The 16,248-nt window shown below is 38.7% G+C and overlaps 1 protein-coding gene and 1 long non-coding RNA gene across 2 annotated transcripts; one reads left to right on the top strand and one right to left on the bottom strand.

Moving 5' to 3' along the window:
* Window positions 1-1,525: 1,525 nt before the first annotated feature.
* Window positions 1,526-5,534, bottom strand: LOC116726462 (uncharacterized). The gene is made up of 2 exons (XR_004340604.1): window positions 5,489-5,534; window positions 1,526-3,534 (listed from the first exon to the last, which is right to left on the bottom strand). It is a non-coding gene; the product is annotated as an uncharacterized LOC116726462 (long non-coding RNA).
* A 3,190-nt stretch (window positions 5,535-8,724) lies between these two features.
* LOC116725161 (RNA 3'-terminal phosphate cyclase-like) lies at window positions 8,725-14,967 on the top strand. The gene is made up of 11 exons (XM_032571048.1): window positions 8,725-8,864; window positions 9,023-9,123; window positions 11,249-11,392; window positions 11,474-11,597; window positions 12,494-12,552; window positions 12,635-12,776; window positions 12,861-12,982; window positions 13,048-13,106; window positions 13,669-13,763; window positions 13,832-13,936; window positions 14,705-14,967. The coding sequence occupies exons 1-11, from the start codon at window positions 8,814-8,816 to the stop codon at window positions 14,801-14,803; spliced, it is 1,101 nt and encodes a 366-aa protein (XP_032426939.1). The 5' UTR covers window positions 8,725-8,813; the 3' UTR covers window positions 14,804-14,967.
* Window positions 14,968-16,248: the final 1,281 nt, after the last annotated feature.

Below are 16,248 nucleotides of genomic sequence, written 5' to 3'. Positions count from 1 at the left end.
GCACAGAAACAGCTCCTTTTATTATCATGACGGAATAATGAACATTTTCACAATAAAGACCCAATATGACCAAAAGTCATAAGATTTAGAGAAAAAATCTTTTCTGATGAGAAAAATGTTCAAATCAGACGTGACCAGCTCGGAAAGTTTCTTTTGTCGAAATTTAATTTCAGGAATAAGTTAATAATAAAGACTCAATATATAAAGTAAAATTACCAGGAAAAAGAAAAGTCGTTTAAATGAGAGAAAAAAGCATAAAGTTAAACTGCAGATCCTCAAGTCTGGATGTTTTCTTTTGTCCTTCAAAAAAATATTTTGTTGTTTCGTCTCAACGTTGATAATTTGACGTGTTAAAAAATGAAACATCTCGGCATTAATAAAAACTAAGATGCTCAATGTTCCTCAATTCATTTTTTAAAATCATTTTTCATTTTATTACTATAACATTTTTATTCTGGTAACATTCTGACTTTATTCTCGTATTATTACAACTTTATGTTTCCCCAACACTCCGCAGTTTTTTTTATTTGAGCACAAATATCTTTTTTTAAAACTCCTTTCTCAAAAATGATATCTACACGTATCAAGAAGACAAAACAAAACCAACCAGAGAAGAAGATGAACATCGACGTGATGAAAACAGAAACAGATTCAATAAAGTAAAGATTTTCTCTTCATCTTCATTTAGATTATAAACTTCTGCAGAAAAAGCGCCGCGTCATTTTACAAGATAAAAACCTCCAGCAAGAGAATGAAACTATTATTATAGACTGATTTTTAGGGAAAATGACCCACAACGTTTTTGTTTGTTTTTTAAATCTAAGTTTAAGAGTTTAATTAATACTTTATTAGAGTTAAACTTTCACTTCAGTAAAAATCAGCGGGAGAAATTTGATCATCTATTGGATTGATTTCTGCTCCACTGGTTTGAAACAGTATAGAGAGAAAGTTTTTTGTTTTATTTTATTTTATTTTGTTTGATTTTATTTTATTTTGTTTTGTTTTATTGTGTTTTGTTTTATTTTGTTTTATTTTATTTTATTTTGTTTTGTTTTGTTTCGTTTTGTTTTGTTTTATTTTATTTTATTTTGTTTTATTTTGTTTGATTTTATTTTATTTTGTTTTGGTTTATTTTATTTTATTTTGTTTTGTTTTGTTTTGTTTTGTTTTGTTTTATTTTATTTTGTTTAATTTTATTTTGTTTTATTTTATTTTTTTTTTTATTTTATTTTTTTTTTTTTTATTTTTTTTTTTTTTTTATTTTATTTTATTTTATTTTGTTTTTTAAAGCGGTTACAATCTGAAACAATCTCTGATGAGAAGTGAAACTGAGATTGTCTGACATAAATATAGCATGTTTTAATATTTAAGCTAAAATATATAAACTCGGTGATGAATGAATGAATGAATGAATGAATGAATCATGATTATCTCATTTAATGCTGATGTAAAATGTATTTTTCTCATCGCTGCTCGGCTGTTTTGATTTCATGATCCGACGTGAATTTTACTTTTTTTATTTACCTTTATTTAATTTATGTTTTTGTTTTTAGGTATTTTCACAGTTAAGTATTTTAATAACCTTTAATATAAATAAATACTAATTAATTGATCTGTGAAACGGTTCAGTGCGACTCATTGACTTATGATGACGATCCAAACAGAATCTGTTGTTTTAATGACCTTTAGTGGCTCCACGGCGCCACCTGCTGTTTCCTCATATAATCACACCTGGTTCTGTCTGAAGTCCTGTGCAGGTTGAACAACTTGTTAAAACATTGACTTGCTGTTTTTAGTTGGTTCAGCTCACGGCCTCCAGGAGCTTCGTGTCAATTGATCACAAAATTCCACAAACTGGAATTAAAGAAATAAATTTACTTCATTAGAAACTTTTCTCCATCAAGCTTTGTGCTACGTTGATTCGGTTCTTCGGCCGAATCGACATGTGATCAACAACCGGATGTTACTGCTGGCGGAAAAGACGAAGAAGACAGAAAGAGTTGGAGAAATATGGCGGCAATTTAACGGCTTATCACGAGAACAAACTTATTCACACATCGTGTGATTTCAACTGAGTTTCGTATTTGATGGAAACGATGTCAATATTCAGAATAATTTGCATTCCAGTTGTTTGCCAGGGGAAATAATCTACCAAATAATTTGATCCCAGCAGTTCTGGATTTTGGCTCACTGATGTTGAGCTGCTGGTTAGAAACTGACCAGAGTTTCTGACCAGAGTTTCTGGTCAGAAACATTGCTGAACATAAACTAGAACCTGAACTTGTATCGATCTCAGATCCAGTGAAACATATTTTTGTTTGGAAAATCTTTTCATCATTTTTTTATCCAAAGAATATAAATTCAGATTTGCAAATCCAAATTTGTTCAACAAAATCTTTGTTAGATTTGAAAGAAGCCACTGATTATGAATTTTAAATATTTGATTTTCTAAAATGTTGAAAAATGTCTAGAGATGATAATTATCACTAATAATTGTTAGTAGTGATAAGCAGTAATTATGCAAAGCTGTACAGAGAACATATACATTTTGCATTTAACATAACGCAATAATTAAACAATTAAAGTTTTTGTTGAAAACTAATGAACAGATTGATTTACCTGATGTCAGTTTTTAAACGTCTGTTTCTTTCAGATTGCCCGTCGCTCCACTCTGACAGTAAGAAACTTGTTTTCCTTTTTCTTATAACGTTTTCTTTCCTTGATAGATAAAAATTAAAACTAATGTATTTGAATATATAAACGCAGGAGAAAATTGAACACAGAACCGTTGACAATATTAGATCCTTTGTAATAAACTCAGATTGATTTTATCCAACATAAGAGATATTAAAGCTGCAGTTTGAAACTTTTATTAAAAATATGGGCCACAAAAGTATTTATTTTGAAAGTTTATTCACTCAATAACAATCTAAATTAAAATTTTAATTATTGGAGTCAGAAAACATTAAAAAGGTTTAGAACAAGTAACTTTTAGAGGTTGATTATTTTCTTGTTTGGGATGAATGTTTTCGTTTGAGTAAATGTAGGTTGATGCTTGTGGCGTTAATGAATGGAAATATGTTTCTTTTAACTCGTATTTTTAAAATAAGATGTTATTTATCTGTAAAAAAAAAAAAAAAGTTCCTCTAGAAGATGACAAAGTTTCCATCTCCATCAACCGTCTGCTTGCATTGAGGGGACCAAACAAAATCCTTCAGAGGGCCGCAAATGGCCCCGGGCCGCGCTTTGGACACCCAGATATAAGATAATCTGAAAAGAATCCAGCTCATCTGCCTCCCAGTGCTCCCAGTAGAAATACACCAGTCAGTCAGACACAACCAATCAGAGCCAGGAGGAGGGTCTTAGCGCTGTCAATCACTCTCATGTTCATCCCTCCCAACAGCTGATTCACCACAACATAACCAGCTGGCCCCTTTCATCGCTGCCATCCTCCTCTTCATCATCATCTTCATCCTGCTCTTCTGTTTCAGGAAGAAAATTTGCCACAGACAAAATAACAGCAGGTGAGTAAAACTGAACCTTTCTGATTTTATTCAGTTACCTCCAGGGGTTTTTGTCTGACAGGAGGAAGAACTGAAACGGCTCAGATTAATGAAACATTTACAACGTCAGATGGTTGAAACTAGTTTAATATTTAATTTATAAGGCTCCAGTTCTGATGATTAATTGGATAAAAAAGTGGCTCATTGTGAAGATTTTTTATTTGGCCACTATTTCATAAAAAATTAGAAATACATAAAAAATGTATTTCATTTTTTTTAATAAGAACGTGAACAATTTCTTTTATAAAATAAATGTAGTGAACGATGAATCATTCGAAGCAAAGGGAAGATCTGCAGCTAAAAGCTCAGACCTTCTGCTGGACTGAACAGTTTAGAGTTTATATTTTCATTTATTTAAATAATAATTGGTAGAAAAAGGTTCTAAAAAGATTAATTTAACTGAATCTGAACCAGGTGAAGCTAAAAGTATTCAACCTGAGGAGTTCTGTTACAGACAAAGGCTTTTTTCATCTGAACTGCAAAATGTATATTTTTCATACCAATTTTGGTTTAATTACTGCTGAGTGACCGAACCCGAAATATGCACTATTTGGTTTCAATTGAAAACTTTTCGTCAAAGAGGTCAAAGGTCACATGTGGGGTACCCCAAGGTTCAATCCTAGGACCCCTTTTATTCAATATTTATATGCTCCCACTAGCTCAGGTTATAACAGGAAATAATATTAGCTACCATAACTATGCAGATGACACACAACTCTACATTACGATGTCACCAGGTGACCTTTGACCCCATCCAATCACTGAACAGAAGCTTAGAACAGATAAATGTGTGGATGTGCCAAAACTTTCTCCAGTTGAACAGAAACAAAACTGAAGTTATTATTTTTGGACCTAAAGAGGAACGATCTAGAGCTATAGATCTAGAGTTATAGATCTAGAGTTATAGATCTAGAGTCAATGCACAGCTTCAGTTATTACAACTGAAAACCAGCGATCAGGCCCGAAACCTGGGAGTAGTGATGGACTCTGACCTGAACCTCCAGAGCCACATAAAGACAGTTACAAAGTCGGCCTTCTATCACCTGAAGAACATTTCCAGGATTAAAGGACTAATGTCTCATCCAGATCTAGAGAAACTCATCCATGCGTTCATCTTCAGTCGTATTTATTATTGCAACAGCGTCTTCACAGGTCTGTCCAACAAATCAATCAAACAGCTGCAGCTGATCCAGAATGCTGCTGCTGGCGTTCTGACTAAAACCAGGAAGATAGAGCACATAACACCAGTTTTAAAGTCCCTCCACTGGCTCCCTGTAGCTCAAAGAATAGACTTTAAAATACTGTTGTTAGTTTATAAATCACTGAACGGCTTAGCACCACAATACATTAAAGATCTGCTGTTGTTGTATGAACCTTCCAGACCTCTCAGGTCTTCCGGTTCTGGTTCTGCTCTGCATCCCCAGAACCAGAACCAAATGAGGAGAAGCAGCTTTCAGCATCTATGCACCACAAATCTGGAACAAACTTCCAGAAAACTGTAAAACAGCTGAAACACTGACTTCTTTTAAATCTCAACTAAAAACCCACCTGTTTAGGATTGTATTTGAAATGTAATCAATTACAAATTTATTGATGGAACTTGACTTAATGCTGTGTTTTGATTATTGATTCTATATTGCATTGTGTTTCTGTGTTTGTAATGATGTAAAGCACTTTGAAATGCCTTGCTGCTGAAATGTGCTATACAAATAAAATTTGATTGATTGATTGATTGATATAACTAACCATAACCAACCAACCATAACCAACCAACCCAGATGATATTATTAAATTACAGCTGAGCTACTGAAGGAAGGAAATTCTGCATCATGTTTGAATGAGGAGCTGGTTCTGTTTGGGTTCCAGTGATTTTTCATCCCTGGTTTTGGTTTATTCAGGGAGGAAAACGGGACTGGAACCGGAACCGGGACTGGAGCCGGAAACGGGACTGGAGCCGGAACCGGGACTGGAGCCGGAACCGGGACTGGAGCCGGAAACGGATCAGCTTTGCTCCATGCTGAAGCAGAAAGTCTCGTATGAAGATGTGCAGTAGAAAAAAAAGCTCTCAGTTATTTTAATGTTGAATTTTAAATGGTTAAATTAGCAATTTTGTAGGAAAAATGTTACATTTTTAACGTTCAAAATAAGCTTCTGGTTTTTATCTTTAAAAATGAAACATTTTTGATCAAGAAATTCATGGATCCAATTACAGTGTTTACACTGGAATTGTGGTTCAAAACATTTAAAAAAACACAAAGAAAGAAATGAAAATGCTCAGGTGGGTAGCATATGATGGCGGATGAGCAAAGGGTCACAGGATGGTTTACCTTTCAGACAGACGGGGAGCTGGGGAGTTTTCAGAAAATGAAGAAGTATAATTTAGATAAACATGAATTTTACAGGTACCTGCAATTGAGAGACTATTATATATTATATATATTATTATATATTATTATAATAATAAGACAGAAATCAGGTGGGATCCCTCTGTGGAAGTGAATGGGGTGATTAAAATTGTGATAAATTCATTCAGTGGAACAAAAATTAAAATAATCTCTATATCAAAAACTGATGACGAACAAACATTCAACTAAGTACATAAAAGAAAAGTGGGAATCAGAGCTTAACATGACAATTTCAGATGAAGATTGGTTGGACATGTGGAAAACACATCAGACATCCACCAATTCATGGATATGGAGGGAATTCACATGGAAAAATCTGTAAATGACCTTACTAGTATTTTGTGTTTCCTCATGTAAATGAGTATTTGTTGACATGACAGTCTATACTTTTATTGTGAAAGGGCTTGGAACGGAAGGTGACAAACTAGACAATTAACTGCTCGGTCATGGCGGAGAGAGAGCGCGCGCACGGGTCGGAGCGAAAGGGAGATAATTACGGAGTAATTCTAATTATGGTGTAGACAATCAGTTAATTGGCGCTTGGTTGATGAGGGAACAAGGTGAGTGTTTTGTTGTGTAAATATATGTTTAGTTTTCCTGCGGAACTTGTAGTTCGCTATTGAGTGTGACGGTTGTGTTTTGCCACTAGATGGTGCTAATATTCTTTGGTCAACGGTCAACAGTTGAAATACGTTGTATTTTATTTCATGACACATAGATGTTAATAGTTTAATAAATACGTGTATTGTAACACATAATTATAGCTTGAGAAATGACATAAGGTAAAAGATTCAATGTTAAGGTAAAAGGTTAGAACAACACTGTTTGAGTTACTAATGGTATTTTCTTTGTATATTTTGTAGCTCTTACGGTGTGTTCACACACAAAGGCTGTAAAATAAAGGACTGTGAACCATCAGTTTGAGAGACCATCCTTTCAACCGGGACGCTACAAAATCTAATACGATTTTTCATCACGCCTAAAGTCAAGAATAGAGATAAGGACACAAACATGGGGTGTTGGCGGAACCGTGGATCAGTGAATGCAGATCATTCTCACATATTCTGGTACTGTCCTAAAATTGTTCAATTTTGGAAAAATGTACATGAAACTGTGAAGAAGATTCTGGGATATGATATTCCTATGAATAGTGTGGTACTATATCTTTGCAATTTTAACAATATCAAAGTAAGTGTAAAAGACAAGTATCTGATTAAGATATTGTTAATAGCTAGCAAGAAAGCTATTACGAGGAAATGGGGAAAGGCAGACCCTCCTTGTCAGGAACAATGGACTGGAATAATAGAAGAAATCTACATAATGGAAAAACTGACACATCGTCTGAGACTTCAACAAACACAAATGGAAGAAAAGTGGATGAAATGGACAGCATTCAAGAATAAAGACAGCCACAAAAATAAAGAACAGGCAAACTAGACGGGTCAAAGGTCAAATAGAGGAATAGCTCCCAAGCTAAGGTTTTATGTTATGTTGAATGTGAAGTGTTCATGTACATTGTGTATGTAAACAAAAGTGAAAAATACTAATAAAAAGTTAAGTGATAAAAAAAAACGAAACATTTTTCATTTTCTAAACTACAAAGACCAGCTGTATGTCTGGCCTTTAAATAAATAAAATTAAATATCGGCTGAATGTGACACCGGTTGGCAAAGATACAACGGATAAAATTATCCATCCATCCATCTTCTTCCGCTTATCCGGGGTCGGGTCGCGGGGGTAGCAGCTTCAGAAGGGAGGCCCAGACTTCCCTCTCCCCGGCCACTTCTTCCAGCTCTTCCGGGGGAATCCCGAGGCGTTCCCAGGCCAGCCGAGAGACATAGTCCCTCCAGCGTGTCCTGGGTCTTCCCCGGGGCCTCCTCCCGGTGGGACGTGCCCGGAACACCTCACCAGGGAGGCGTCCAGGAGGCATCCTGACCAGATGCCCGAGCCACCTCAACCGGATAAAATTAATTGAATAAATCATGTTTGGTTCATATTCAGCTCTGAATTTTGCTTTAAAGCTGCATTTTTATGAATGTTCTTCACCCTGCAAGTTGACCCTCCCCGCTATCTCTCTGATTTCCGCAGTTTACTTGCTTTCCGGCTCTTGCTGCTGCTCCTCCTTAGCATGTACCGTGTCTCCGTCCTAGAGCAGTGCGTTGAAGTCCTCAGAGCGCGTCAGTAGCCGGTCTCTCTAGAGCTGGGTGTGTCGCCCCTCCGTTCTCTTCCCGCTCTGAAGAGGTGTGGGAGAACAGCAGAGCTTGGAGTTGTGCAAAACCGTCCCGCCGTGGTTCGTCAGGGAGCGGAGACAGGGGAGCTGCTCGCCCTGAGATGAAAACGAAGGAAAGAGTCGGCAGCATGTCACGAAGAAGGAGCGCGGCACCTGTCAGCTCCACGTTATCATATAAGAGGAACAGAGTCACCGCGGCCGTAGTACAAAGGCATCCGCGCCTGAATCGACAGGTTCATGGTTCGATCCAGAGACGGGAGCTGAGAAACAAACAGAGACACGGCCGCGACTGGAAACACGACTGCAAATATTCAACTTTGTAGTCGCTTTCAGAGACACACAGTTTACTTGCGACTGGAAACACGAGAAAGAAAAAATATATATATATATATATATATGAAATCGTTGAAAATGTATCTTCATTAACAGCTTTGTTTTACTTTAATAGCCAGAGGAAGTAGTATGAGCTATCTGCATTTTATTTTAACAGTAACCGGAAGTAGTATAAGTTCGGCGTTTCCAGCTTGATGCCGCCGGACTGAACAGTTGGAAAAGTACCACAGTCAGCAGCTGAGCAGGACAACTGGGAGAGAAAGTTGAAGCGGAGTTTAGTGAATGAAAATGGACTCTGCGGCGGTGGAGATAGACGGCAGCGTCATGGAGGGAGTGAGTATTCACTTCAATTAGCAGAGAAACAACCGGAAAGCCGCAGAGGTTCGTCCTCCGCGCTGAGAATAACAGGCTAACGGGGAGCTAGCGGCTAGCAGCCGCCTCTCAGCGCCTCTGGTTGGCTTCTGTCTCACCCCGCTGTCGGTTCTCCTTAGGGCGGACAGATCCTGAGAGTCTCGGCGGCGCTCAGCTGCATCACCGGCTCCGCCATAAAGATCATCAAGATCCGGGCAGGCAGGAGCATCCCGGGGCTCAGGTGGGTTAGCGGCTAACAGGCTAACGTTAGCCTATTCATTAAAGTTGCTTCAGTCAGTTTTAAAAGAACAAAACCCGTTTAGTCAACTCTAATGTTCGGTTATTCGCGTCAGATTTATGACTCAGCTCAGGTTAAATGTGTAACTTTCGTATGGATTCTGATGATTTTAAACTTTTAACAGATTTAATGTTCCAGGATCTCCAAACACAGACCAGTCTTCATTCAAAAATCTCCATAAATAAGAATATTAATGAGCATCTGAAGCGTCAGTGAATCAGCCAATAGGAGCGTCTTTCTGTTTCACATTATTCCCAGTTTTCTCTGCTGCTTCCTTTCTTCCAGAACAATATGTTCATCGTTAAACATCCATCAACTCTGTTTCAGCTCAGAGATATAAGAACTAGACTCTCAGCTTTTAGATCAACCTGACATGATGTTGCTTTCAATGAGAACTGGAAAAATTGTTCCAATTTAATGCCATTTTCAGATAACATGATCTGAATTTCAGTAGTGAACTATTTGGAGATCATTGGACCTTGATAATATTTTTACAAAAAACAATTAGTAATGTTCAGCCGTTCTGATTGGTTCACAGATATAGATTTGATTATTTGGTCACAAACCTTTATTTTGGTTCTGTATTTTATTATCTAAATTCACGTGTTGTGTAACATTGACACATTTTTCCAATTTGTTTTTATTTTTAAAGAAACAACTTTCATATGTTTTATTTGCAAGAGTAAAAAAGATATTTTTAAGAAATAATTTAAAATTTAATCTGGGTTATAACCTGAAATCTTTATCACTTTCATAATAACTCTACAGATGCACAGATCCACTTTTTTCACTTGCAATATCTGAGGTCTGCTATCGGCCTGTCGATACAGAAAAACAACTGAATTGACTTAAAATGTTAAAAAAACAAACAAACAAAAAATCTAAGGCATAAATGTATGTGATAACTCTGCAGTAGTGCAGCTCACTTAAACACACCAACAGCTTGACAAGCTTGGTCAAACATGGAAAACCAATTTTAATTTGTTCAGGTAGGAGTAGAACAGCCAAAGTAAAATAAATAATGCAGAAACAAAGTGACAGAAACAGGATGACTGATTATTCAAACACGTAAAAATAAGCTGCAACAAACCTTCCTTCAAATGGTTCAGAAAATATAATTAGACATTCTAAATACAATGTGAAATAAAGAATAAAGCATGATGTCGCTCACAGCACAAAGCATAGAATTAGACTGAGTAGATGTGCTCTTAGGGATCGGAAACATTGTCGTAGTATCCGATCTAGAATTTTTTCAATATCAGAACCAATGTCAATATGAGGTCAATATCCAATCAGTGCATCTTTAGTTTCAACCCTTTTTATGTATTTTCAGCAGTTAAAATTAGTGGTGCACCGATTTGTCAACCAGCCAATTTATCAGCACCGGTTTCTTTTATTTTGGGAGATCGGCCGATATTTACACGTGAAGCCGATCTGAGGATTTTATCTTCCTCAGCAAAGGTCTAAACATCAGCCACTGTCGTCTTCTGTTCTGTGGTTAGAGGTTTGACTGTTAGCCCCGCCCACCACGTCACGTCTTCACTTAATTATAGTCACCACTCCTACCAACTCAGTTTTCTTGCTATGTTTAGTGACATTTCAGATTAAAGAAATGGTGTTGGCCAAAATTGGAATCGGCAGGTCAGGCTTCTTAAAAATTGGTAATTGGCCAGAAAACTGCAATCTGTGCAGAGCGAAGTGTAAACCCTTCCTTTATGCCTATTTTTGTCAGTTTTATCTCTTTCTGAGTGTTTTTCCCAGTTTGAACCATTTATGTGTGTTTTTTCTGTGTAAAACATTTTTTCTGCGTGTTTTATTTTCAGTTTGAATATTTTCTTTCTGAATGTTTTCATCACTTTAAGCCAGTCCTGCGTCTTTTATTATTTCACTTTAACCCATTCTTGCGTGTTATTTCTCGGTTTGAACCCTTGCTTGTATTTTCAGCAGTTTAAATCATTTATTTGTATTTTTTCAGTTTAAATCTTTCTTCCTATGTGTGTGTTTTTGTTTTTTCTTCCCAGTTTAAACCCTTTTTACGCTGCGTGTTTATTGTTTTTTTTTGTTTCAGGCCACAGCATCTGACGGGCCTCCAGCTCCTCTCAGACCTCTGCTCCGGCAGCCTGCAGGGGGCCAGCATCGGCTCCACCGACATCAGCCTGACTCCAGGGAAGGTCCGGTCGGGGAACCACACGGCCGACACGCAGACCGCAGGGTGAGGAGCGGCCGGCGGCCGCTGCACCGCCCCCCGACGCGTCTCGGCCACGGTTTCTGTAATGTGTGTGTTTTCTGTCAGGAGTGTGTGTTTGCTGCTGCAGGCGGCCCTGCCCTGCGCGCTGTACGCTGACGCCGCCTCTCAGCTCCTTCTGAAAGGAGGAACCAACGCAGAAATGGCCCCGCAGATCGACTACACTGTGAAGGTAAGCTGAGTGCTCCCCCTGCTGGAGCCACAGGGTCACTGCAGCAGCGTCCAAAATAAAAGATTCACCAGTTTGTTAAATTTTGACCAGTAGGTCCAGTTAGAGCCTGTTTATATCAGTACACTCAACACAGGATCCATTCTGTTAGTCCATAAGGGTGCTTGAAATCCTTGAAAATCATTGAATTTTGATTTGGTGTTTTTCAGGGTTTGGAAAGTTTTTGATTTGTGTATAAAGTCCTTTATAGTGTTTGATATTCAGACTGCACAGTTTGTTAATAAAGTGCATTATTTAATCTAACAATTGATTAAAAGCTTAAATTTGTTAAAAATTGTTTTTTACAGTTGAAACCAGATATTTTCATACATCTAATTAAAAGACAGACACATTTTTTTCTTTGTGTCTGAAGTCAAATCAGACTAAACTATTCTTGTTTTAGGTCAGTTAGAATTACAGAAATTATTTATATTTGCCAAATTACAGAATTTTGTAACTTTCTTTGTAAATTGTGTTCCATCGTTTAATTTGAGGCAGAAAGGTTTTTTACTTTAAAACAATTTGTACACTGATTCAGTGTAATAGTTATTTATTACTCATAATGACTGTGCAATTGACACAAAAAGTTGTCTTATATTTCATGCTAAACAGGATTGATTGACAGCAGTAAGCTCCGCCTCCTGGCTCTGACTGGTTGTTTCTTGTTAGCATTAGGAGCAGGAGCTCAGTTTTTCTACAGAATGTCTGTTTCATATCATGCTGCAACAACATGGTGACAGTTACAACAAATATGTAAAAAGTTTTTTTATTTTTTACAAAACTTACAAACTGCACCTTTAAGGTGAATATTTAAAGTTTGGAACCATAAATCTCCATAAACTTCCTGGTTCCTCCTGCAGGTCTTCAAGCCCGTTGTGGAGAAGTTCGGCGTCCATTTTGACTGCGACATCAGGATGAGGTCCGTCTCCTGACTCCGCCGCCGTCCAGCTGCTGTTTCCTGTCAGAGACCCTGGTTGTCATGGCGTCTGTTTGTGCTGCAGGGGCTACTACCCCAAAGGTGGCGGGGAGGTGGTGGTGACGGCTCAGCCGCTCAAGGAGCTGCAGCCCGTCTCCATGACGGACAGAGGAAACATCACAAAGATCCACGGCAGAGCCTTCGTTGCCGGAGTCCTGCCCTTCAAAGTAAAAGCCCCTCTCAGCTGATTTAAAGTCTTTTATTTTAGCTAGTTTTGTCTGTCGGAGCTGACTTCCTGTTCCTGTCTGCAGCTGGCTAAAGACATGTCAGCCGCCGCCGTTCGGACCATCAGGAAGGAAATCAAAGAACTTTACATCAACATCCAGGCGGTGCAGGAGAAGGAAAAGGCCTACGGGAACGGCAACGGCATCATGTAAGCCCCGCCCACCCGCCGATGTCACAGCACCAGCAACTCTCTGATTGGTCTCTCCGTTTCAGAATCATTGCAGAATCATCCACAGGCTGCCTGTTCGCAGGATCGGCTCTGGGAAAGAAAGGTGAGGATGACCAGCAGGGGGCAGCACCGCTCTGGAAACCAATCAGAGTGTTTATGTCACTGATGACCAGCAGGGGGCAGCACCGCTCTGGAAACCAATCAGAGTGTTTATGTCACTGATGACCAGCAGGGGGCAGCACCGCTCTGGAAACCAATCAGTGTGTTTTCATCACTGCAGAGGAATCAGGAACAGTTTGATGGTTTTACTGGAGGAAAAGCTTGACTTATACCACGACTGATTTTATTTTTTTATTTTTATTTTGTTCACCAATGTACTCCTCCAGAGTTCAGAGTGATGTCAGAACTCCCAGGGCGGCCATCTTGTTTCAGAAGTTTGTTTACAGGTTCTATTTATTTGGACTTTGAATTCAGGTCAATTCTACAGTGAAATATTAGAACCGGGATACTATTTTTATTATTCATGAGAATAAAGTTTTGTGACAATGACAGAGTATTTAGGACCAGGCTAAGAAAATAAGTCTTATTACAAGAATAAAGTCAACCAAGTTCAACCAATCAGGTTCCTAGCCCTGCCCCCTGTGACCTCTGACCTGTTGTTTCAGGTGTTTATGCAGATAAAGTGGGAATAGAAGCTGCAGAGATGCTGCTGAGAAACCTCAGACACAACGGCTGCGTGGACGAGTTCCTGCAGGACCAGGTGAGGCTGCAGCAGCCGTGAGGATGATGATGATCGTGATGATGTCACTGACCCTTCCTCCTCCTCAGCTCATCATCTTCATGGCGCTGGCGAAGGGAACATCTAGGATTCGGACCGGCGCCGTGACGCTGCACACGCAGACGGCCATCCACATCGCAGAGCAGCTCACTCAGGTCAGACAGCGAGAAGCTGAACCTGAGATCAGATCACAGCTGGAGACGCTCCAGTGAGAAATGATTAAAGTCCAACTGCGAAATTAGTCATTTTAGTTTCTAAAAGTAATAAATCACAGATTCATAATCATTTGCTCACTGAAATTTGTCAAGAAGTTGGTAAATCATGTGAACTAGTTGCTGTTTTCAGTTATTTCCTCTGGTTATCGATGCCAAGGAGTTCTGCTCTCACTTTTACTTTCAGATAGTTATGATATGTAACCATGGCAACAAAGGATGGTTTTTATATAACCTGGAGCAGCTGTTTAGCATCTCAAAAACTGAAATAATTCCTGAACTGTGAGTTGAGAAAAGGAGGAAGTTCAAGCCGTCTCTTCTATCAGAGATTCAAGCGGCAAAAGCAAAGGAGGAGGATTAGCAGTGATGATTTCATCCAGGACGTGTTACTGGGGAATATTGAGCTGTTAGCCTGTCATAAAACTGTCATAAAGCAGCAGTCTTCAGTCAGAGGCCTCTTTAGAGCCTTGTAAAACTGACTGCTGCAGGAGAAGAATAATGATTTGTGATTTGAGTTTAAATCTCCCCACATGATGCTGCCACCACCGTGCTTCCCCATTAGGATGGTAGAAACATTTCCTCCAAATGTTCCTCTTTAGTCTCCAGAAATCATTCTTTCTCCTGGAGCTGCTATACAATTAGAATAAAAATAAACTCAAATAGGCTTTTATTTTGAAACTCTAATTCTTCCTGTTCCTGTTGTGTCTGCAGGCGAAGTTCACGATAACAAAGAGCGAAGATGAGCTGAGCAGCGGCGTCACATACATCATCGAGTGTCAAGGATCCGGAGTGGTTAACCCCAACCTGTAGCCCCACACACACACTCACACACACACACACACGCGCGCACACACTCTGCTGGACTCGTAGCTGCTCCTGACATGGCCGACCCTCTTAGTTTCTGTCGCTCAGGGTTTTTTTGTTTCCTTAATAATGTGATGAAATAATTAAATAAAAATCTTCCAAGCAATCAAGATTTTTTTATGGTTTTTGTTTCATTTTAAAGATTTTGTTGTTGTTGGACGAAACTGAATGAACTCAGCTGAATTCTGGGTAATGTAGTTTCCTCCAGCTGAGGATGGGGGAACAAAAACAGCGTGACCTTTTCCAGACTCCAGCTGCTGGATCAGAACCAGAACTTCCTGTGCCGCCCCGTTTCCGTGGCGTCAGCGGCGCGGTGTCGTGTTGACCTGCTGCAGGTGAGCTGGAGTCCGGCTCGGCGCTCGATGTGTTGAAACCCGAGGCTGCTGTAAGCTCACACCTCTGTCCTCCTCCGCCACCGGCCGTAACCCGACCCGGGTCGCCGCTGGTACCGCCGCAGCGTCCCGGCTCAGTGTCCTCGCAGTCCGCCGGCCGTCCTGCAGCATGACAGAGACGGGGCCCTGGAGGAGGCACCAGGACCAACCCCGGGCCCCCCAGCCCACACCCGGACCAGCACCGAATCGCGTCTGGATCTCACTCATTGCAGGTCAGTTTGGCTTCATGAAGCTGATTTTGCTCATCTGGACTCTGAAACCCTAAAACCTTCAAATCAGAGCAAAATTCTTCTTCATCAGTTTTTCCTCTGCAGATTTTACAGGTGCTTGAAAATCCTTGAATGTCAATTTTGTGTTTTTATAGTTTGTAGAGTGTATAATGTCCTTGAAAGTGTTTGAAATTAATGCTGCACAGTGTAGTAATAAAATTCAAAATGTTTGATTAAAAGCATAAATTTGGGGAACTTAATAAAACCTAATAAAAAGATACAGATACATTTTCCTCACGTGCTGAAGTTGACAAATTTATTCTAGTTTTGGGTCAGTTATAATGTCTAAAATTATTTACTAAATGTCTGAAAACTGCAAGAATATTTTTTTAAAGTGTTTTTTGTAACTTTATGTATTTAATTTGAGCAGGAAGCTCATTTACCTCAACATGATTTGTTTTGTTTCGATGCATCAAGTTTCAGATTCTTTAGAATATTTTATTTAATTTCTCAATATATTAAAAATATTTATCAATAATTCACTTCAAAAAGATCAAATTAGGGGAAAACATTTGTTTTGATGACTGGTTCTTGCAGCTAAGCTACTTTCTCATAACCTTACATCAGATCAGTAAAATATGTATTTAAAAGATTTGACTGGTTTAGCAGCAGCTCAATACAACTGGTCAATTTGTTATAAATTTGTGAAATAAAATTACTTTGTTATTCTATTTTATTTAGATGTACCAGTTTAAAACAATTAGAGTAATATTTGAAAATATATGTCAAT

This window comes from Xiphophorus hellerii, chromosome 9 (genome assembly GCF_003331165.1).
Source record: "Xiphophorus hellerii strain 12219 chromosome 9, Xiphophorus_hellerii-4.1, whole genome shotgun sequence".
Classification (NCBI taxonomy): domain Eukaryota; kingdom Metazoa; phylum Chordata; class Actinopteri; order Cyprinodontiformes; family Poeciliidae; genus Xiphophorus; species Xiphophorus hellerii.
This window is presented reverse-complemented; position numbering and strand designations above follow the sequence as displayed.